The sequence below is a fragment of the Aythya marila genome (assembly GCF_965140915.1).
Source record: "Aythya marila genome assembly, chromosome: 4".
Lineage (NCBI taxonomy): Eukaryota > Metazoa > Chordata > Aves > Anseriformes > Anatidae > Aythya > Aythya marila.
Genome location: NC_139045.1, coordinates 65,672,080 through 65,697,095, shown reverse-complemented (window position 1 = coordinate 65,697,095; position 25,016 = coordinate 65,672,080). Strand labels below are relative to the sequence as shown.

The window sequence follows — 25,016 nt, the reverse complement described above, 5'->3', positions numbered from 1 at the left end:
AGTCCATTTTTACCTGGATAGTTGTCTGAAGTGTCCTAGTGAGTACTGTAATACATTGTTTGCTTGAGGCATCAGACTGGTGATTTCCATACCCAGAATGTAAAATAAAGGAAAATTATTGGCTTGTCCAATATCCACGCTTGTTGTCTGCACTGTCTCATGTCACAGCCACAGTGAGTTTTAGAGGCCTGAGTATTACTTTTCTTTCCTTACCACTATACTGAAAGTTTCCTCCACCCAAACCATGTAAAACCAGTTTTGTTCAGTCATGGAATCAGACTAGGGTTATTTTTTAGAAGCCATCAACATTAATCATTTAAAACTTACTTCTCTTTTGCCAGGTAAATCTTTCCAGATACCAAATTTAATATTAGGAACTATTTTTTGTGCTGGCAAAGAAAGAGAATAATCCAAGTCATGTTCTTCTTTGCCTGTGCCCCAATGCCAATTGCAAGTCCTGTAGACCCAAGTATTGTATTGACAAAACTAAGATTAATAAACCTTTCTCTGGCTGAAGATAAATGGAATTTTAATGCTTTTCTGAAGGAAGTATTTGCCTATCAGCTTACACAAACGAAAGGGAAGCACCACCACACTAAATCTCTTCCATGTCCTCCTGTATAATTTTCTGAATTATACAAAAATCATGGACAGTATTAACACTTCAACACCTTACACATGCCTATAATTTCTAAGTGGAAATAATTCATATTTACATTTGCATGTGTTGTCTGAGGTACCATAGGGTTTAGAAAGTGTTATTCTGCTGAAGTAATCTCATAAATTTGAAGATTTTTTGTTGCATGTGGCATTCTTTCAGTGAATTCTTAACATTGACAAGCCTTCATGCATTTCAGGTTGGTTTATAACTAATGAAGGACACCTCAGTTTCATAACCTCAGTCCCTAGGGGCCAGTTTGTAAACTTATACACTCACTGTTCTGACTTTAAAGGGACTGCACTTGCAAGAAAGTACTCCATGGGGATACAGAAATTTATTGTAAGTCCACATAAACACAGGGAAGATTTCTTTTTTAAGATTTTTTTTTTTTTTTAAATGGGATTAGATATTTGGGTGGGAGAGGAGTTCACAGGAAGCACAAAGAGAAAAAGTGATTCTTCAGACTGAGCACTGATTAGGCACTTAATATGCTTTGAAAACCAAACTGTATGAAAAAGATGCAACTAAAAAAAAAAAGAAAAAAGCATCTTGGAAAGGCTTAGCAGGAATATTTAAAAATAATTCTGTCAAATATCTCAGAAAGAGATATGGTACAGATCCAAACTGAATATTACTGCATTGTCATTCATCAATGCCAACAGCAGTTTTCAGGCTACTGAGAAGCATCTGAATATATCTCACATTTCTCCTCACTTGCACTAAAATTAAACGCCCATAAAATTCAAATGCAAATGATTTTCACAAATTATGTATGGAAGTGTGCGAGACATTAAAGCTCACAATTTGCAAATGGTACTGTAGTTTCCTCCTTAATAAAAGCTCTATTTATAAAGCAATGGTTCATTGGGCATTTTAGAAAGGATTTAAGGAAAATAATTTTTTTCTTCCTTTCTTGAATATTTTATACTTCTTTTGCCACACAGTAATTGTGTCTGTTATTTAATTGCTCTCATTTAAGAGCTAATAAAAGATATAAGTCATACTGCTTTCGAAACATATTGCCCAGAAGTTTTATGATTCCATGCTACAACCAACAAATCCTCCATGTATTGCTACTGAAATACTATAATTACATCACATCAACCATTTTTATGCCTTTTCTTGCTGCAGGCACCTAAAATAGGGAAATGGATTTTTATTCAGTTATAGACAGTCTAATACAACATTATGTGCTTTGTCCTTTAGAGTAATCAGTCACTATGGGCTCTAAGAAACTTATGTCCTGCAGGGAAAAAATGAAGAGATTCTTGGCAAAGAAGGTTTCTCTATTGACTTAAAAACACTCATCTAAACAAACTCTCACTTAAATGTTTTCTATGCTTATTGTCCTTATAAACTTGGCGCCACATTTACCTCTATAAACTTATGCTCATTTCAAATAAAAATCAACCCTGAATAATATGACAAATTGATAGAAATCCTGAGTAAAGATTTGATGATAACGAAGGCTTCTTTCCAATATTATCAAATCCAACAGCTTCTAGATGCTCCAAAGTTATTAAAATGCTAAGAATATAGCCAGTGATAACACAAACTCATGAAAAAGAACAAAATTCTTCTTTAAATTGCACAGCATCCAAATAGTTATGATTGAAACCCATTGTAGACTAAAGATCTGTAAGACTACCAAAGACTGGAACAGTAACCATTGTCAATTTTGAGGATATGTCTCACATAAAGGCCACCTCTATAATTATTTCTTCCCTTAACACATACTAGTGTCAAATTAATGCTCATCTGTTACCATCATTTATTCTATGTGGCATTGTCCCAGCACTTAAAATGTTATGCTTGCAAAGAGAAACTCCTCAGAGTTGTAAATTTTGATAAAATTACATATATATATATATTTTTAGCAAAGTGCATTGCAGATGCTTGTGGTAACTGGAGTTCATTCATAACTGATAAGAGTAATGAGATAGGAATAATATTTTAGTTCATCTTTCTTTCTTGATGATATTATTTAGACAAGGCGAACACTCTCCACAGTTCCCATATTGCTACTATTTCCTTGAAGTTAGTTCAGAATGAAGCACGGATGAGCTTCAAATATGATTTTCAACGCACTGGACTTCTTGCAGTCTCCTTTTGAAACAATAAACTTTTTTTTTTTTTTTTCTGATCTGCAGGTAAGTCTAAACCTCAAAATGTATATGTCGTTGATTAAGGTTTTACTTGCCTTTTGAACTTGTAGAGGATGAAAGCCCCCACTGCAACTAGACAGATAACAAAGAGAACCACAATAGCCCAGTAGCCACTGCCTCCTCCAATCCTCTGAGAGTCTGAAATAAAAAAAAACAGCACAACAGCTTAGCATGACCTCTTTTAGATCAGTCGTAGTCTTGGGGTTTCTCTTCTATTTAATTGGTAGGTCAAAACATTTGTTCCTACTTGTGTAACCTCTCCAATCCATCTGTAGCCTCTTCAAAAAGGCAACAACACAAAATTAATTGGTGACTTTCCACTGAAGGACAAAGAACCAATTTGAAAAAAAAAAAAAAAAAAAAAAAAAAAAAGCACCCTGAATTATTTGCATTTATTTGCACACTGAGCAGGGTTTATTTTTGTTTGTTTGTTTGCTTGTTTTGTTTTCTGTGAATCTAAAGTTATCATACGAAATACCACATACCCTAAGTAAATATCATGCAAAAGCAAGGCTGTACTAATTTCACAGATGGAGAAACTAAGGCTCTGAACAACAAAGAAGCTCATCAAGATCATATAGTGGTAAACAATGGAATGTATGGAAAACACTTTCAACTCTAGCCTTTTAAGCTGGTAAATAGGTGTTATTCCTTTAAGTGAATGTTTTCTAATGAGATCAGACATGGTACCACAGTGAAATTGCAGCATGATTCTACTTTAAAGAGACTAAGTAACAAAAACTTTATCTTCTACAGAGAGCTGACATAGTATCATTTACATCAGTATTAGCATAAATTGATTGTGGTCAGCTAAGCTTTTGTTCCATAGCACATTCAAGTAAGAGACAAGAATATGTTACTGGAGATGATACACCAAATCTATGAGACATGCTAATATGAAGTTTAAGAAATTTGAACTTTCTGGTTAAAATATCATTTTAACACATCTCTGTTCAAAATATACACACACATATACACACACGCTCTCTTCACCAGGTCCTATCTACAAAGGTAATCTAGAGATGGAGAAAATATATTCCAAAAAAAAGTTTCAATTTATTTTAAACAGAGAAAACATAGATTATTTGTTTCAGTATAGGATTAGCAGGGTCTCTCTGCAGAGACCCTACAGCAAGCTTCAGATCTGTGGATCCATCTGTGTGACACAAAGCCATGTCACAGATGCATGGAGTTATTTTAGGAGAGTTAATGGCTTCAGAAGATCTGCTTTCTCAGTAGCTAGTTCAAAGTGCCTCTAGTTCAACAAGTGTTTTTTTCTGAAGCCTTCCTTCATGGCACTGTTTTGTACAGTATAGGTATTAATGTCATGGCAACACAGAAAAGAGTGAAAAAGAACATTTTGTGATACAAATCATGATATATGACAAAATAGAATTATGTAAAAAGCATGTATTTGGTGGTGATGGTTATTCACAAGTACCAAGTAAAAAAATATATACACGCATACATGTGTATGTATATATATAAATATATATTTATATACGTATATAAACGTGTGTGTGTAGCTATACATCCCAAGTAAATATATGTACTTGTGTATGTATATAAATGTACACATACATATACTGTTACAGAAACTTTCTCCTTCACCTATCAGAGCTCTAATAAGCATCCAGAGGCTGGTCAGTCAGGAGCTTTGTTGATATGTATTTACCTGAATCGGAGTCCGCTAAGGTCACCAAGACCCAATATCCTCCCCTCAGAAAGAAACTGATGTTGTGTGCATTCAAGGCCTGCTTTATAGTTGCTATTCTCTGAAAACACAATAGAGAGAATGTCTCAGACATGTTTTACTCAGTTCTACTTTGAGAGACGATGCTCTGAATAGGACAGCCCCTGGTTCATTGTAGTGAGAAACTCAGAAAGCACTTGTCATCGATGAGCTGAAATCTTAAAGAAATTCCATAGTTAAAAATCATGTAAAACTCCACAAGCTGTAAATGCTGAAAATGTCAAATCCTTATAGCCAAATCTTTCTGCTTACTAAACCCTTTAGGTTTACTGAGTATGTGACAGACAACATGTTATATTTGCATGCACTGTTGGGTTTATCTCATTCATAACTCAGACTATGCATAAGCCATATTAAAAACTCTATCCATTTTCCTAACCCTGTCAGAAGGCAATCTGCAATGTCACTTTAGATTTTTTTACTATGAAATGTAACTGTTATTTGATAATGAACTGCGTGTTGTAATTTAACTCATCTCTTTTGCTACAATTGGATGGATTCCATTTGTATCTAATTTTTAACAATATTCTATAGAAATATATACACCCATCCATGTGGAAAAAATAAGGATTCCTTCTATTTTTCTCCATTGGACAGAGTATACTAATATATGGTCACTTACGTTTTTATGGAGCAGAACCATTAAATATACCATCATATCCTAACTCCAGATGAAAAACTGGCTGAATTTTCCCTTCTACTTCCCTCTGTCTTCAACACAGGCAATCATCTAAAAGATCAAAGCTAGTTTAATACTCTATGCCTTATAATTTAAGGTATGATTTCCCACAGTATGCCAAATTAGAAATATGCTTTATATTCACAAAACCTTCACAAGAACCTCCTTTTATGACATTATCAATTACGGTGCTCATCTTTGACAAGCCTTTGCAGCACAACACACAAAAATCCCTGCAGTCTTTCTCATATTATGGAGAGACTTCACAAAAGTTCAGATCCATATATTCTTGCTATTATTGAGGAATATCTAACTTCCGAAGTCATTCCATTGACTTTATTAGATTTTTTTTTGATTTTTTTTTTTTTGGTGAAGGAATGACTTAACCTAAGGATGATGTGAGCATGGCCTCAGTTATTTTACAGGAAAATTACTCCAGATAGCTCTTAAGTATTTATCTTTTTACCCAGTGTCTGAAAAGAGAATGAATATGAAAACTATATTGATTAGCAGACTTTAAAGTGATACTGACACAACTGAAATAGTTACTTAGTCAGTTCAGGCTCAATCACATTCATGGGATACAAGGTGAGAGGGAACACTGCTTTAGGCTAATCTAATTTTCATCCAGTAAACGCAGTTACTAAGCCCTGTAATTTACCTTTGAAAATGTCATATTTTCCTGGCAGGTATTTGAAGAATCCAATATTTGCTCTTTTTTTTTTTTTTTTTTTTTTTTTCTCAAGCAATTAAAACTTGTTTATTATTTCTCACCCCACCCCTACATTTCCACCTAGGTCTATGTAAACTACACTTCCACAGGTCAAAGATCTGAACTCCACGTGAATCCATCCAAAGATTCTGGCATATGTATTTTACTGTTAGATTGATGTTTGTTTCAGCCCTGATGGTTTTGGTTTGATTGATTCCCTGTGGTATGTTTTGAGCACAATGATGCAACTTTAACTTTTTTTTAAAAAAATAACCCAGTGTTTAGAGCTCTTAAAGTTCTTACAATGGCATTTGATTTTTTATCTTCTTTTCCTACATCCTTTCCAATCATAAAATTTGAAAACAAAGGATCCTATATAAGAATGCAGAAATAACTTCACTATTCAAACTCACTCATTTGGTTACACACCTGGGGATCTGAGTCACCTGTTTTGTCAAAACAACTCAGTGGGAATTTTCATACAGTAGTTTGTCTAGATACAATCCTAAATTTTCCTCGGAGTCACTGCTTCCCAGGCTTTAGTTGACTCAACTGGATTTATACCACCATTAGATGTGTAATAGATGTGCATAAATTAAACAACCAAATCTTTCTCTAAAGTCAATGATATAAATGAAGCACTTCTGAAATTGTTGTGTTCTTAAAACCAGGCAAAATCACCCTCACACCCTCAGCTGTTATTTCTACATGCATAAATTTGAAAAAAGTCTTTTGCCTAAATGGAACCAAATGACAGAATTATCCAAGGGGCTCCTACTACTGTCCTGCCAACTTATTTACAATCTTTATATCATCGGCTACGTTTGTAAGTACTGACATCTTATCTAGATTTCTAATAAACTTAATAAATAACATCACATCACAACATGCCTTGTAAAAGGCCACCACAAGCTCCAGCAAATATTTGCTTTCTGCCTGATCTAGAAGTTGTCTTTAACAATCCTTCTGAAATTACACGTAGTATCCCAACTCTAAAAGGTTGTCTACCAGGAACAAATAGCTTATCTTTAAGGGAAGAAACTTCATAACTATGTCTAAAATAAGGATTTCGGGGGCACTCCCATCAAACATGCAGGAAACATTCTGAGTTGATGAATTCTGACAGGAACACCACAGGACTGAGTTTGAAAACTGTCACTAGCAGCGTGACAGAGCACATCCTTTCAGTAAAACATGAGAAAAGGAATATGATGAAGACCCTCAAAATTCTCTTATTTCATATTTAAGCATGTAACACCATGAGTCTTTAACTGTTGATTTAAATAGTTCAGCCTTCTAAGTTTACATAGGATATATATTTTCAGGATTTTTCATGATTCACCACAGACACAATACATATTCCCCAAAAATGATGACGTTCAATTCTAAATCAACAAATTTATATACACATATCCACAGCTAAAGGAATGTCCCTATGCACCTGGCACTAGATGATTGACTCTAAAGCTTTGTACTCTATAAAACAGCCAAAGAGTTGAGATGCAATACTAGCGTAGCTGATTTTTTATCACTGGATAGCATAGGTGACTGTAATTGCTCCTGTCTTTCTTTGTTCCTGCTCCAACCAAATGCAGGTTGAACCATATTTGGTATTGTCATACAAGTAATTCCCAGGCACCATTTGTGTGACCCGGTCTAACCTAAGTGTCAGAAATGTACCATTCTTCTCCAGGTTTTACACTTTCTTTCACCTTTCCACCTTTCCACTCTAGTTTCAGAAAACTTTTGCAGGGTCTATCTGGGATAATACTTATTACAGGAAGTGTGTTCTCCTAAACTAGTGTAATATCTCCATAGCCCACCTAAACAACAGAAGTTTTCACAAATAACTTGCAACATATGATTGTTCTTCTTTATGCTATAGAGCAACTCAGGGTATTTCACATAGAAGATAAAAAAATAAATAAATAAAAATGCAGCATTGATTATAATTGATAATATTCTTCAAGGTGCCTTGAAGAACAGTGCTAATATAACAGTAGAGATTTAAAGGGAACTAAAATACATAACATTTTTCACTGATGTAAAATGTTTGCAGAACCCAAGAATCAATCACCATAGTTTGTTTAAATTATTAGAGGGATCCATTCTATATACATTTGGAATAAAGAGAAATAATTTCCTTTAGAAGCTGCACCTTGCCTCCTAAAGTAGAAAGACGCAAGTAATTTTGAAGAGGTAATACTCACCTGGCCAAAAGCCATAGTTCATGAATAGCTCCTTACTAAGGAAACAACCTATTAGAATTAACTGTTTCCTGCAATATAATCAGGATTTTAGACTCCCAGGAATTCCCACTATGATTACAGAGTGAGAACAGTAAGAATTTAGGGTTACCACAGGGGGAATATTCTGTTTATTCATACTGCTCTCTGCATATTTCACACCACTCTCTGTGCAAAACACCTGTTCAAGTACTTGGACAATGTCAGTTTACCCCTTTGGATCTTCCAAAGTGTACCCCCATCAGTACCATAAACACTCTATTGCTATTGTATTAATATGATGAGCTTTGTCTTATCTACTTCTCCAGCTCTTTGAATACTGTGACCTTGCCTCAAAGAGTAGTAAAATACCCTTCAAAATTAACAATACTTTACACTGTGATTCTTCATAGCTGCCAGGACTTGAGCTGCAAGATACTGGCACAGAGTTGGGATCTGTTCCTTTTCTATCACAGCAAAAGGACAAGTATCATAAATAGTAATTTAGAAAAAAAGACCACACAGTATTCTTATTTTCTACTGGCATATACTTTTTACATGTATTATGGAAGGGATATGGTTTAGAAGGGGGCGGGGGGGGGAGTGCAGGGGGGAACGACGACAACGGACTAATTTCTGATTTTCATTTGTTTCTTGGCAATTGAAAAGGATCTCATAAAGAAAAGACAGAAACTACCTGTTTGATGCTCTTTAGGTCAACTATTACAGGTCTATTGTTAAGGTTCTGTTTCTGTTGGGCCTGAAATGTAATTTGCCTTTGAAGAAGTGAAAAAAGTTTCTTCCTCTTTAGAAACATCAGTGTTCTGAACACACTCTTTGTTCTACTTGATCTTCACAGACTGTCATGCTATTGCTGTTGTTTCTGTTTAAAAAACAGATCAATATTATTTATTCTTGAGAAATACAGAAATATCACTAGATTATGCTGTGGAGAAGAACATGGCCTACTGTGAAAATGCTGTATGTCTGAAAAAGCATTAAGAGGGAACAACGGTTATTGTGGGTTAGCATTTAGTTGAATAATAATAATTTATTCTCCTCCATCTTCTCACGTGGTAGGACTTATTCCTTAATATAGGAAGGTGGTCTAAACACTGCCATACACAGAAGTCATACTTGTTGCCAGCTTTTACATGTCTCTTGTCAGGTGGGAGTGAGATCTTGACACAGTCAGGGAGAAACTTTTAATTCCACATAAAGACAATGAAAGTACAGCCAGTAATTTAAAAATACGATAAAAATTAGCTTAACCAGACATACATTGCTCTGATTACCTTATCACTAGTTACACTTCTCTTCCTTTTAGGCTGGTTTGCTGGTAGCAGCACATGCAAGTCAGCAGTTGTAGGAAGACCAGGTTTCACTACTGTCATAAGTGTTTCTTCGGGTATATTGGTTTCCTGTGAAGACAAAGATATATGGCAAATTATAGAACAGGGTGCTTTGTATTTTATATAAAATACACAAGCAATTCCTCATGGGTCTTTCATTCTTTAGTCTTCAGATCCCTAGCATTTAGAGTGGATTCCACCAGAAGCTAAAACATGAACAAAGCCAAACATTAATTAACTGAAATGTGAGCTGCTCTTTGAAGATTAGAACTACGCATTGTTATCATATTGAAAAAGATTTAGTGGCATCATGGAAAGAAGCAAAATGAAGTGGTATGCAGTTTTAGCAAAACTCTGCAATGGCTTTGAATTTTTAGGGTAACTTTAAAAATAATTCCTAGCGATTTAGGATCTTTTGTCAGCTGTTCAGACGCCTAGCAGACTTAGAATATACATTATAGCCAACGTCAGCTTAAGGAGGCTACTTTTCCTTCTGCGTTTAAGGGACAGAGAACAATCTCTCAGGGTGAGATTAAAAGCACCTAGGCTCAGATTGGTATGAATATGTGCACCCCACACTGAAAGTCAAATCCATCCCTTATTAAAGTCGTTTGTGAAAATTTTGTTTTCTGACCCAAATTCCTCCATGTGTTATGTAACAGTCACAAAATTTGAAATGACAACACTCAGGGCATTTCCCATTGCCTTTCTCGGAACAGATACTGAAATTGCATTAAATTGTCCATATTCTTTTGCAAATGATTTAGTAACTAAAATGCAAGGGCAATTTTATAGGGTGGTAAAATATTTGTTAGACTGAAACTGGTTATTGGAAGTGTGTAAATGGGAATTTAATTTGACATTTGATGTGAAGCTTAAAAAAAAAAAAAAAAAGCAGGAAATTGTATAAAGTCAAAATTCAAAAATTTGATGTACACTACTGCAAATCAAGGAAAAGTCCAGCAATTTCATAGAATCATAGAATATCCTGAGTTGGAAGGGACCCTTAAGGATCATCAAGTCCAACTCTTGACACCGCACAGGTCTACCCAAAAGTTCAGACCATGTGCCTAAGTTCACAGTCCAATCTCTTCTTAAATTCAGACAGGCTCGGTGCAGTGACCACTTCCCTGGGGAGCCTGTTCCAGTGTGCAACCACCCTCTCTGTGAAGAACCCCCTCCTGACGTCCAGCCTAAATTTCCCCTGCCTCAGCTTAACCCCGTTCCCGCAGGTCCTGCCACTAGTGTTAATGGAGAAAAGGTCTCCTGCCTCTCAACACCCCCTTACGAGGAAGTTGTAGACTGTGATGAGGTCTCCCCTCAGCCTCCTCTTCTCCAGGCTGAACAGGCCCAGTTCAGCCACACAAAGTTGTGTTCAAACACAACTACTTAAAAAAAAAAATCATAAACCTGCAACTCAGTGATATTGTTCTCACAAAAAGTCTGTATGTGCATGCTCTACTTTGGCAGCATGTATATCTGAAGAGTATAGCTCTAAACCTCACAGATTTTATGTGGTCATCTTCGTTTATCACACAGAACTGTTGCACAGCTTTGTACTTGATTTAATCTACAGGATTCAACTGCTCCCAGTCCACATTTCTTTTGCAAATATGATCTAAAAAAATCCACAGCTGTAACAACTGCTTGCCTGTTCATTCTATCTAATTTTTGACTATACAACTGACACTGTGAAGTCTCTCTGCTTTTTTTTCTACACAAAGACTATGTCTTTAAATTACAAAGTACCCTTTGCTTTATGCTACATATATCATATTTAAACTACTCTTGCTGTTTTGGAGTCAGCAGTATTTGCCATGATGTCTACTCCTAATCCCATAGAGCAATATTTAGCATTAATTGCCAGTTAGGCTGTGTTAGAACTAAACTTTTGTATGTTACAATATCACTATCCACAGCTTGCCCATAGAAGTGACATTAGGCTCAAACTTGTTTGAAATGTGGCTCGTGAGGTTCATTTTATTATTTTGCTCTGTGTCCTTTTTTTTTCTAAATGAGAAGGCATTAACTTAACCTTCAAGGTTTACGACTGGAGAGGGAACATTTACGAGCAATCTGAAAGAGCACCTTTGCAAGAAGTCGTGTTACTACCCGCCCTATGTCTTCCCTCCACTCTGGTATGTCGGGGTTGTACATGTCCAGGTGCTTAGTAAACTTCAGAGGAAGAACATGGAAATGATCTAGAAAGACAAAAAGGAATGTTTTCAAACCATTAAAAAAAAGATTTCAAAAAACATTTTGTATATATTTTTATATTTATGTATTCATATATATACATATTTATACATCTATATGTATATGTGTGTGTGTGTGTGTGTGTGTATGTATATGAAAAAGAACGTCTATTTTCTATGCAGTGCTGCAGTATGTGACAAACCCTTCCCCAAAGAGCCTACAGTCTACAGCAGCATGGAGCAAAAGTACACTCCTGTCAAGCACTCAATTTCTTTCTGTATTTTCATCAACATCATCAAATTTGTGCCTAAAGATTAAAAAAAAAAAAGGCAATAAGAAAAAAATAAAGCAAGCAGATTTACATTCATTTTCTGGGGTCATAACATTCCCAATAAATTTTTTAAAAGACAATACACCACACAAACATTGTTGGTTTCTTTTATTTTTAATGGGAATTTGCCAATGGATTCTATTGTCGCTGAATCATAAACATATGTTTTTTTGCCTATTACATGTTCCTGTTTGTCATGCAAAATGGATACCTTGCATATTCCATAAACTAGCTGCAAAAATAAGAACAAAAATGATATGCCAAATGCTAACTACTGTCCTCTATGAAAAAAAAAAAAAAATACTCCAACAACATTTATTTGGATATTGTCCAAAATATCTGAAATACTAGAAATGGGCTATTTCTCAGTAAGGAGTCTCTACTCTTTCTCCTAACAGGCTCCTTGGAAGAACACCTGGGGAAGTTAATGCAAAGCAGAGAAAGAGATCATTTGGAATGCAGGCATGACTCAAACGTGCCCCTCACAAACAGTTTGGACAGAGTTGTATTGTGTTTTATTATAATTATGTTTTTCTTTTCCAAGGCTTTCTTTATTTCCATCATGTACTTTCTTTCATGTATTTTCCATCAGTACTTTCTTGCTCTTTGGATCAGAATTTGCCAACGTGAACAGCAGAAGCAATGTTAGAAAGCCAAAGACATTGATTTCGTCTCACTAAGAGGGCATATTCTTTCTAAAAAAGTGGATGCACTTTTAATTGGTAGCATAAATATTAAATCCATTTATCTCAGGAAAGGAGAAGGTTTATAAAAGCTCTGTTTAGCATGAGTGTGGTTTTCATCATTACTTAAAAAAGTATACTAAAAGCAAAACAACCTTCTTTCACTGTTCAGATAAGAGATATGTCTCATTTTGTGTATTTCATGATATCTGAAAGCTTTTAGTTCTGTATTAAAGAGATTTTTTTTTGCATATCACAATTCTCACATGTGACAGCACAAATTCAAATGTAAATAATTTGTCAGCACTACATTTTTCACAGTATAGTATGCCTTGTCACCATATTATACAACACAGAAAACACACCAGGCCACAATGTGAAACATGAGCTGAGGTTCAGCTTCTTCTATCGAAGAGTTCAATATTTACAACAAAGCAACACTTGATTAAATATTTCAGATAAACATCAAAGGAATGGTGGTATATTGTCATAGAAATCAAATATTTCATATTGTTATTAATACTGAGAGCTATTTTTTTTCCAGAGATATTTAAACTGTTGCATTTAGAAATTCTAACTAACTCTTTAGTCACAGGCCAAAATACTATTTAAATGTTATTGCCACATACAGCATTTGGAAACCACAGCAACTTTTACAATAAGCAAAGGAAAGACAAGGTTTCAAATGAAACCCTTCCATACAATCACACTACTCAACTTCATGAAGTTACCAAGTGACACTTTAACCCTCTAACTTTAGGAATTAAATGTGGCATTACATATGATTATTCAACAGGTTCAGTTCTGCCAGGACTGGTTTAAAAGTTATATAAAAACACGTACATGTGAAAATAAACAAACAAATAAATAAATAAATAAATAAATGAGTAAAGTCTTACCAAAAACATGGACAACTTTCGAATCCTGAAGCATGGAGTTCCCACAGGAAGCTTGCACTGTCACTCTGACATCACCTGTTACAGCAAACTTCGTTACCAGAAAATTGTCCAATGTAAGAAGTGGCTTTAAAAACAAAGAAAAGTTGAAAATAGAATTTCAACAACCATAATAGCATCTGAACAGAGAGCCACTAAAAATATCAGCAGAGAAGGTTTCAGACCAATTACTTTTTAGACTGATGATCAACATTTTATCAAATTACTTGATTATAATTTTCAAAGACTGTTTCTTTCCCCAGATGGATCTTTTATAAGCAGAAAACTGCCAGACTGGGCAAATATTTCTGTTAGAATAATTGGTAGAGTATTAGGTTTTCATACAGATCCCACTGAAATAAATAGATTTTGAGTCAGGCTCACAGATCTTTACAAGATCACATTCAGCAAGTCATTTGCCTCAAAAAATGTGGGTTATAGCCAAGGTCAAATGGATTACTTTAGTCAGCTGAGAGCACAACCCATGGAAGTGCACCAGTCTATTGTAACTTCCAAGGTGGAGCTGAGTTAATCTGCTCCCTGACCACATCTGTATGAATTACGAAACCCTCCAAAAGACTAAATCAATCTGCAGTGCCTATTCTGGCAATGGTAAACTCAGTTACAATGAACAGATACAGACAAGGATTATGTTAGACCACACATATGCAAGACAAAAGTTCACTGCACTTATCTGAAATCATTCTTGTGTCATACTTTGTCTCCCTCATAAAGAAAATATTTTATGTATCTGTTATTGAAAAAACTGCCTTAAAAAAATTAACCCAGCTAGACAAGTATTCCCAATGGCAATACTTGGTTATTTATTGCTCTAGGCTATGCGTATCTAGACTTTGTACTCCCAAATAAATACCACTATATTGTTTAAGTGCTCTGACTGTTTTGATACCCTTTTTTTGATATCCTCTCTAGTTTTGATATCACCGTTTAGTTTAGACTCCCTGTTTTAGGCTCCCAGAAAGTACTTAGGTATAAAATCACAGAATCACAGAATATATATACATTTCTGTGCAGTATTTAGATTTTCAGAATTTCACACAATCAACATGGAAGTGCATAAATCCAAGTTTTATCATTCACCAGTGCTGTGATCACAAATGCACCTTTCCACAAGTTGTTGTTGTTTTCCCCTGCCCCCCATTAAGTAATTAAACACAATTGTTTTTCCTTCAAAATGAATGTGGTTTGGAAATTTAAACAAGTTTTAGAAGAGAAATTTCCAGTTCCACATAAATAGGAATAAAGGGAAATGAACACCTTAAAAGTATGTGATAAAGCAAGGGATGTTAGATACTCCTTGCACAGGATATAGGTGTCTATTTGGAATGAAAGATGGTCTGAAAGAAGTCATGTAACGTGGTAGTATTTCCATTAAAATAAAGTGTCACTCAATCTTTACTGGAAAGAGATTGAAAATAATCTCAGCCAAAACAATTCATGTACCTGAAGATTGTTTCCTATCCACCAGTAGAAGACTGTCAAATTAGGATTCTTGGGCAATATGATGGCTGTCAGATTCACCTCCTGGTTTCTGCCAATGACTGGAACCACTTCTAAATTTAAAGCCTGCAGTGGAGCTGAACAAAGTTCCCAAAACATCATTGAACCATCACTGAAATACAATTGAATCCATCAATTTATTAATGCCTTTTTTTTTTTTTTTTTTTTCCCCAAAGGCTTATTACCTGTACAACGTAAGGTCCTGAAATTATTTTTCTCTCTCTCTCCTGCCTGTGTAGAAAGCTATGGGCATAATTGGATGATTTCAACCAAAAATAAAATAATTTAAAAACATAGAGAAAAACAAAATTGTTGAGCAATGTGATGGATCATAAAGATGCACCTCTATGTTGCACTTTTTTTGGTGTACTTTTTGTTGTACTTTTTTTGGTGCCTGTTCAATTTTAGAGACCATATGCATACACTCCAGATAAAAAATAAAAAAGGCAATCTCAGCTTTATTTTAAGTAATAAGGGATCAAATAAATAGAAATCTAACAAATCTTTCAAACTGCAAAGTGAAAAGCAGAAAACTGAATAAAAATGTTGCTGAGTATTCATTTGCATTATAAAATATCAGCTGTTAGGCTCACCACACATAAGCTCTCATTAATGCCTGCTTTAAAATAGTGGGTACACCAGGGGAGCATTTATTTGCAAATCAAGACAGATAACCTCTGTGCACTGTGTGCTTTTTGAATGTTTGTCCCTTTCAGATTATTTTTTCTACAAATTCTGTATGCATTATTATTTATATAGAAGGTATATAAAGAGAGATGGAACACCTCTCCTATGAAGAAAGGTTGAGATATCTGGGGATGTTCAGCCTGAAGGAGAGAATGTTCCAGGGAGACCTCACTGCAGCTTTTCAATACTTAAAGGGGGCTTATAAAAAAGATGGAGAACAACTTTTTGCTCAGGCAGATAATGACAGGACAAGGTGAACCATTTCAAACTAAAAGAGGGGAGATTTGGTTTAGATGTTAGGAGGAAATTCTTCACTCAGAGGGTTGTGAGGCACTGGAACAGGTTGCCCAGAGAAGCTGTGGATGCCCCCATCCCTGGAGGTGTTCAAGGCTGGATGGGGCTTTGGGCAGTCTGGTCTGGTGGAAGGTGTCCCTGCCCATGGCAGGGTGGTTGGAACTGGGTGATCTTTAAGTTCCCTTCCAACCCAAACCATTCTGTGTTTCTATATAAGAAACACATCATTAAGATAAAATCAGATAAATTCATCTTAATGGCATATTTTCCTTTGAAGTACAATTGAAATTTTGAAATTATATCTTTGTCTCTGAGTGTATATTTTTCAGAATATCTGGTTATAATTTCTATGTATATACATTATAATGTTACAACTATAATTTCTTAACTTAAGAAATGCTTGTTGAGGGATTTTTGAAACAGCAAGGAGGCTATGACTTGCTGCAGCTGAGCAAACCAAGCTACCAGGATGACTATGAGAAGTTCCCATGACAGTGTTCCCACATTGCCCAATTGAGGAATTTAGAAAAATATTGTTGCCAGCAGCTGGCTTCAAGGATCTACGTGACTGCTAATCACAAGGGGGTTGTTTTCTTGCAGGTGGGGTATTTTTCTTGCAGTTATTTGTCCGAGTGCTTTTGACCAATAATCTTGTGTGAGACACTATCCGCCCCTGTTAAGTTTGCTATAAAAGTCAGGCTATTCGGGTAATAAAGGAGAGCATGATCTGACCATACTAGTGTCTGTCGTGTTTTCAGCCGTTCTTCCTGCAACCAATGCTTAAACTACCTTAAGCTGCACAATCTGTTCAGGATACAAAAACGCTGTGTAGTAAAAAAAAATGCATTAATTACCCAGAGTGAATACTAATACATCCATTTTTGTTCTACTTTAAGTATCTTTTCATTCACACAAGGTCTTTCATCTCATCATTTCAAACTTAAAGGTAATTAACATTGGTTTAAGGCCTTTCTCCTACTCTCTTTCATTAACTGAAGTCACTTCCCATTCACTTTCAATCAATTCAGTCAGTGCATTGAATTTCTCTGAGAGAGCAAGTTGTTTAGACTGTGCACATTCTCCTTTTCCACCTCACTTCAACCTGAGTTTGTGCTGCTTCATCCAAACTTAAGGCTCTACTTTCATTCTGAATTTTCACTGAGGACTCTTTAACTATCTACCTGAATTCAAGTTCAATTCATTCTGGATGTTTAAACAAAAGGTTTCTTCAGTAGTTTTTTTACCAAAGCTGAATTAAGATGCTCATTCTGTTGCTGGTGTCTTGAGGAAAATTCAGAAACTGTAGGAATTCCAATTAAATCTTCTCCTCCTAGAAAACAGGTTTTCTTTCTGATGATGCAAAATACATTCTGGAGAGAATCTGCATCACTGTTTGATTTTGCCATATATTTCCATTCTTACAGAGGAAACTGATCTTTTTGAAATATGGCTTTGCTCCTGAAGAAGATTACTGTCTTTTTCAAAATTTTGTTTATAGGGGAAGTTGTTTGGCCCTTGAATCATGAGTTTGCCATTTCTATACAGGAAAGAGCTAATAATTACTGCAAGTCCTGTTCTTCTCAGTCATATCATTCTGTAATGCATTTGAACAAGCTTCATAGCACTTTCTAATGTTCGTAATTAGGAATGAAGTTGACTTATATTATTTCTGTTTAACCATTTAACCGAACTATAATTTCAGTGCACTTTTCCAGGCTGTCATATCATTTCCATGTCATTTTCTACCACTACCACTACCACCCCTCCCCTCCCCCGCAAAATATATATATCACCAAGCTTATCACACACTATAGTGACTCTGGTTTCATGTCATGAAGAAGAAAATGCATGTCTACTTCTTCCTGAGTTCTTTTTATTCTGCGTTATCTATTGACATGTATACTATCAGACTTGTTCTAATTTATCTTACAGTTTATTACCAAGTTGTAGATTTTGTCATCAGGATCAGAAAACACAAATCACAAGCCAAATTTTATATATTTGCCCTATATTATTATGCCCCATGGCATTTCATACCAACAGAACTTCATGGGATTTAAAAATATTTCATTTGCCCCTCATAAAATTTCTCTGTGAATACATCAGATGGAAATAGAGTGAAAGAAGGACTCTGGACATTTCTGCTTTCTTGATATTCCACAACAAAAACTGGCCCTGAGCAGCTGTTATTGTTTCTCTAAAATTTAGAAATATATTATTTTTTTCCAACTAGTTTCCTCAAATCTCATAATTTACTTTAAAAAATAAACACTGTAAATCCCATGTGAAGTGTTTACTCAAGCATGCTGGGTAACATGCGTCCATGTATCTTCTGGATCATTTGTAACATCCGCAGAGAAGCTCAAGATGAGTTCAGAAATAACCAAGTCTGCTTTTAGTACTCCACTGACTCTGTACTTCAGTACCAAATTCCTCTTAAAGACCCTGCCATTTTATTCTTGAGAAAATACCTCAGGCTACTGCAATTTGTAAAACCACTGCATAAAACACAATTGACATCTTTTATTTTTACTGTTTATCCAGATGTAGGTCAAATCAGAACCACATTTTGAGAAAGCAATTGTTCAGCTTTCCATCAGGGCTTGTTACCATTTGTCATCTTCTGAACAATTAGAAGATATTCTCCGGGGAGAGAAGATGTTACACATAGTTTTTGGTGTTCATTGCTTTTAAAGATCTACCAACTGTGCTTCTACTTAGAGACTTCTGTATTTAATCTACTTCTCAACATGCATAAACTCCTAAAAAATAAAGGTAAAACTAAGAAATTTATCTGAGCTCTCTGGAGTTGTCAAATGTTTTAAAAAAAACAAACAATGAATAAACAGATAATGAAACAGAGATGGAGAATTAGATTTTGACCATTTCCATTTGATCTTAATAGGAGATTGGACATTAGCATTAATGGATTGGGCTCCGTCTGTTAATCAAAGCACAACTGGAAATGCTGGACTCAGATTCTGAAGAGCAAAATGCAGATATAGCAGCATCCCACCAGAAAGACTGACATAAAACACAAGGATTTGTGCACAGCCTTGTATGTGGTTCCATTGCTTTCTGTTGCTTTGGGATTAGGATGGAAGACACTGTTCCCACCAGTGGAAACAGACACCTGGAGAATACAAAATGAATATATCTTTTCCTTTGATGTTACTTGTTTCTGAAGTTTTGACACATCTGAAAACAGACAAAGCAATGGCTGTCTTGAATCTTGAAGTAAGAGGAAAATTCAGTTCCAGTTATGAGTTTCCTTCTTCATTTCAATTATGAGGTGACTGAGGTACATTAAGCCTGTGATGGTGCATGATACTCCCTGTGCCATGCTAGTCTTTTCTTCTGAATCTATTAAATGCTTTTTTTTTAGATCTTAATTAAGAAGAGAGGGAGACAGATTTGAGTCAAGTAATACTGCCTGCCAATATGAAATTAAATTCAAGTAACACTTTAAAACTTTGTGAAAATTAATGATCTAAAACTAGATTCAAGGACTCTAATAAGCAACCTGACTTTTAGAAATGTTAAGATTTTGATCCTTCCATCAACTTGTACTTTGTTAAAACTGTACAAGAGATCATACTTTTCTCAATATGTCTGTTCACTTGCTTCATACAGCACCTAAAATCTCCTAAAAAGACATAGCTTGAAGTGCTAAATTTTAGCTGCTAAGACTGACAATAGGGTCTTGAGTTAGGAAGAGGGTTCAAACCTGAGATTTGAACTGAGGAATGCTTGCTATTTAAAATATTAATACACCATCCTTCTTCTAAATCTAAACAAAACTAACTCTGACCTCATTATACATTATGTTTACAAGCCTCTACAGTAATAACATACAGCAATGGAAGATTGCATGAGGTTATTGAAAAAATATGTATTTTTTCCTAATTGTGACTAGTAATTCTTAACTACTTCATAGTTGTCACAAGGTTTGTATGCAGAAGAGTAAAAGTAAAAATAAAAATGTAACTTACGGTTCACTTGGATGAACACCACAGCCTCATCGTGCCCAGCAACATTTTCAGCCTTCACCAAGACACGGTAAATCCCAGGATTCTCATAGCGGTGACGAATGGGTTCTCCAGTCATTGTGAGGTTCACATATATTGCCTTAAAGCCATCACCAAGATCTACCTGGTACTTGGTATTCAATATGTCGCCCTAAAAGGAGAATATATAAAAATATTTAAAATGATCAGAACCTAAATAGACAAGATGCATTATTCTAACCATTTCCTGAATCACAGTATTTCCAGCCCCAGCCAGATGTTTTGACTCAATTGCAGCAGCTACAGTAAAACCACTGAACTCATTGCAAAGATTTTAGAGCAATAAATGCTGTATGCTAACTTTCTGCAGTAAGGCACTACCTTAAAACAAAACACTCCAGACCACTCGGCCCAGTTGTATGACACAGAAACCATCAATCCTATCTTAGTGTATCTGGACATTAATTAATATAACGGTGCAAGACAACCCTAAATTCTTGTGTTATGCTCTTCTTGTTTGCAAATTACAGCTTATCCAGTGGCTCATAGTAACTGATTGACCGTAAACTTCTAGCATATGCAATAATAAAGCAAAATTAAGTGGGCTAGACCATTTTCACAGCACCTTCTAACCATACTCTCCAAGTGTCAACTTTATGGCCTCCAGAATTCAAGCTGATACCTTCTTCAGAGTTGTACTGCATTACACAGAGCTCTCAGCTTGTCTAGAACTAGCATGCTCTACTGAAAAATTAGATGCATGTTTAATGAAGCAGAGCATTGAGCTGAGTTTGGTAAAGACTTTAAAAGACTAGCCAAATACTTCTGTCATGTTAAGCATCTCACATAATTTACAATTCATTGCACTTCCGTTAAGTGCTCCTTTAAACGACACAGTCTTCCTAAACTTAGGCCTAAAATACTGCAATGACTGATACTGTTGTCAAAGGACAAATATATGCCCATCACTCATGTTGTCATGGTGTGGCTGCTCATGAGAGAAGTCAGGCCTGTGCTACGTGGACTGGCCATATGGATGGAATCAAAGGAAAATTCATTTTAGCTGTGAGCAGCAACACTGTCAATGCTACTGGCAGCAGTGTCTTAATGAGTTGCCTTTTCTCCTCTATCTTCAGCAACATGCTCCTTCCTGCATCTCACAGCACACTGCCATCACAGTCATGCAGTTAAAACAGGTTGTTGGACCAGGCTTCATAGAAAATCCTTCATATTGTAAAAACACAGTGTTGGTTTAAAAATCATCAATGCCTCCAGGAAAGGAATACATACACTAGTAATGTGACCTGAACGGCAATTAGACCAGAGAAGGATCAACATCTTCTGAAGTATTCAAAAAACACTTCACTTCCCCATAAGCCATTTTCTGAAATAGTTTTACATCAAAATCTAATACCAAATAGCAACAGTAATGTAAAATCAAAGGAGGCAACAAAGTCTAAAACTTTCAAATGCTTGTATTACAAAGGGAAGGAAAACAGACTATTCTTTCTCCTTTTATTATTTTGCAGTTTGGTTGATTTTCTTCCATGTTTTATCAGATGAAAGAGCATTGCTTATCATGTAAAAGAATACTCATAATAAGGAACCTGTAGGGTTATCAAACACCTAACACCATATTTCAACACATACAAAGGACCTTGAAAGCTTCTTCACTGTGAATTATTTTTTTTTTTCCAAAATAGCATCTTTATTTTGACAACAGATGGGTAGAATTTAGCAGTGGAGATAATGTATTATTAAAGCAAAAAGACATGTCTTCTTGCCAGCAATGTGCCAGTAAGTGGAATCCATTTAGATGACATTAACTTGCAGAGAGTTCTTGTTAGCTCTTTTTTATGCTAACAAGTATACATGCATATTTTCTCCAGGTGAAACAGAAACCAATGTTAAAAGCCAGTGGATATAAGTTTTTCTCAATGTGTTATTCTAATATCTTCCCTAGTATAAAGGTGGGAGTGCTGTCTCCAAAATACCAGGGCATTTCTGCTTCCCTGACCAGGAAAGACAGAGCAGTGGACAGGCAAAAAAATATAATCACATAGAGAAAATTCAGCCTAGTTCCCCTAATACCAGAATTAGGAATTTCGTTTCCACACAAAACTGATGGGTTTCGATTGATGCATTAATTATTCATACAAATAGCCAACAGAATTTGGAAGAAATAATTGATAGTATAAAAATTTTATATATAATATAAAATAAAATGTAATATAAAAGTAAATTATTATTTCTAAGGTCACTTGCAAACTGCCCAAACATACACGTCCTGCTTTCTTTACTCCCTGATGCCTGGCATTCCCACATCTAGTAGCATGCCTTCACATAAAACAGTAAATTAATGTTGTTCAGCAGGGCGAGAAAGCGGTATGTTTTGGTTTATCTTACTGTAGTTTCTTTTTAAACTCACCAATTGTTAAGAATTCTCATTAGACTTTAATGTATGTATTAAATCCTAAGCAATGCTCAGGACTTTTGAGTATAAACATTGTTAACCATAGGGGGCAGCAAACTGTTACATTTCTTCTAAATCTCCATTCCCGTTCTGTGTACTGAGCAAAGGCTTGAGGAAACACAGCAAGGGATTCCCTTCAAGATCTCTGACTTTGGAAGACTTTTGAACAGTTGTGTTAATTTTTACCTATTGCCAGCAGAGATTCATGAAAGCTTCAGAACGTTTCATTGGGGGGGGGGGGGGGGTTGGGGAGGGGAAAGTGAAATTGTCAATCAAAATCATTAGATTCCAAATTACAACCAAATGCTTTAGTCTTCCAGTAAACACTTCAAAGCAAGTTAGAGAAAAGAGAAGGAAGCACAACTTGCCATGCAACTGTTACTGCTCTGCAAGCTTTTGGAACCACAACTTGTGATGGGTTAGGCAGCACTGTATCCTGCACATAACTCTTCTGATTCTCTGAGAGAAATAAATCCCAAGTGCTTGACTTATATCACACAGATTTGCCAAAATATGTGAAGTTCTACAAACAGTTGGGGTTAGGCAGGAAATACTCCTGTAACCTGAGCATAACAGTTAGAATCTAATACCAAAAAAAAAAACAAAAAACAAAAAACAAAACAAAACAAAAACCCACAAGCATTAAAAAACATACCCAGGGCAAACACCACATCTGAAAATTACTCTTTGCCTTTAGTCAGGGCCTCAGGGTATCAGGGCATTGTCTCTTTCAATAAAAAGAAAAAAAAAAAGGGGGGGGGGGGGAGGGGCACAGACCTTTGTCAACATAACTAATACATAATAAACATATTTATGTTGTGCTATTTGCTGATTTCTGTACAGCTTTGCCTGATTCCTTACTGAAAGGCAGATTCTCAAAAGCACTTAAGCCAAAATATTAAAGGTTCTCTGCATTTCTGTTCTTCTCTGATATAGCAGATGAAATTTTCAGTTCAAGAAGATTTTGGTAATTTAGTTCCTTTGATTTTCCAAGAAGCTGATGCCTTTAAGGAATAATGTCTGAACATGCTGCTGAGGAGACAAATCCCCTTCTCTGGGCAAAACTTTGTGGTTCACTGAGTTTACAGGATTGCCTGATTCACTTGGAAACAGAAGTTTCAATATTTAGAAAGTCATCCATATTTGTTTCAAGCACAAATTAATCTCATTCAGCAGTAAAGCAACTAGGAGAGAAATAAACCCTAAAAATAGCAAGGAAACTTTCATAAAGCCAATGTTCATTACTACCTGCTCTTGTCTGACAATGAAGGTGATGTCTTCCCCAGGCTTAACAGCCAGGCTTTCTCCTCTGATGCTGATCTGAAGTCCCTTGGGAGCAATCAGTGGACACATATGCTGTGCTAAGTTCTGCTGCAGGTCTATGCCACCTTCACACACATTAGAAACAACTTTCCTGTACCTGCAAAAACAGTAAGCAGCGAGCACAGTGAATTGGAGGTGAGCAGAACACCATCAGAAGCACTGAATGTGGCAGTAGCTAATGAATATTGCTTGGGTTCATAAACAGACAAGATTGCAGATGATAAAAAAACAACTTGTGATGCAAAAAAAAATTCTCGGGGACATGGCTCTACTGAGTGAAAGCTGTTGGAAAAACAGAGTGAAGCATGATCAGGATTTCATTTGTATGCAATGGAAGAGTCTGTCCTTTCAAATTTAGAAACATATGTGATCAGCCCTCCAAGATCATAGAATCACAGAATGGCTCAGATTGGAAGGGACCTTAAAGACCATCTAGTTCTAAGTCCCTGCCATGGGCAGGGATGCCACCCACTAGATGAGGTTGCCCAGGGACCCACCCATCCAGCCTGGCCTTGAACACCTCCAGGGATGTGGCATCCACAGCTTCTCTGAAGCAACAGGGCGACCTGTTCCAGTGTCTCACCACCTTCTGAGTGAAGAATTTCTTCCTAACCTATAATCTAAATCTCCCCTCTTTTAGTTTAAAATCTTTCCCCTTTATCCTATCACTATGTATCCATGTAAAAAGTTGTTCTCCATCTCTCCTATAAACCTGCTTTAAGTACTAAAAGGGTGCAATGAGGTCTCCCTGAAACCTTCTCTTCTCCAGGCTGAACATCCCCAGATCTCTCAGCCTTTCTTCATAGGCGAGGCACTTCAGCTCTCTGATCATCTTCAGGGCCCTCCTCTGGACCTGCTTTAACAGGTCCACACCTTTTCGTGTGCTGGGGGCCCCATATCTGGATGCAGCACTCCAAGTGGGGCCTCACAAGGGCAGAGTAGAAGGGGACAATTCTCTCCCTCGATCTATTGGCCATGCCTCTGTTGATTTGCTATCAACAGAGTATTCTCCTGTCCTC

The 25,016-nt window shown here is 36.0% G+C and overlaps 1 protein-coding gene across 4 annotated transcripts in view; it reads right to left on the bottom strand.

Annotated features, from left to right (window-relative positions):
• SORCS2 (sortilin related VPS10 domain containing receptor 2) overlaps positions 1 to 25,016 on the bottom strand; it is a 546,865-nt gene that overhangs the window by 11,253 nt on the left and 510,596 nt on the right. For all 4 annotated transcript variants that reach the window (XM_082758745.1, XM_082758747.1, XM_082758746.1 and 1 more), the window contains exons 18-25: positions 23,923 to 24,094; positions 20,187 to 20,373; positions 15,157 to 15,290; positions 13,657 to 13,780; positions 11,636 to 11,748; positions 9,491 to 9,616; positions 4,502 to 4,601; positions 2,862 to 2,964 (exon numbers count right to left, since the gene is read on the bottom strand). In XM_082758745.1, the coding sequence (XP_082614871.1) occupies positions 2,862 to 2,964; positions 4,502 to 4,601; positions 9,491 to 9,616; positions 11,636 to 11,748; positions 13,657 to 13,780; positions 15,157 to 15,290; positions 20,187 to 20,373; positions 23,923 to 24,094 (1,059 nt within the window). The remainder of the gene's footprint in view (positions 1 to 2,861; positions 2,965 to 4,501; positions 4,602 to 9,490; positions 9,617 to 11,635; positions 11,749 to 13,656; positions 13,781 to 15,156; positions 15,291 to 20,186; positions 20,374 to 23,922; positions 24,095 to 25,016) is intronic.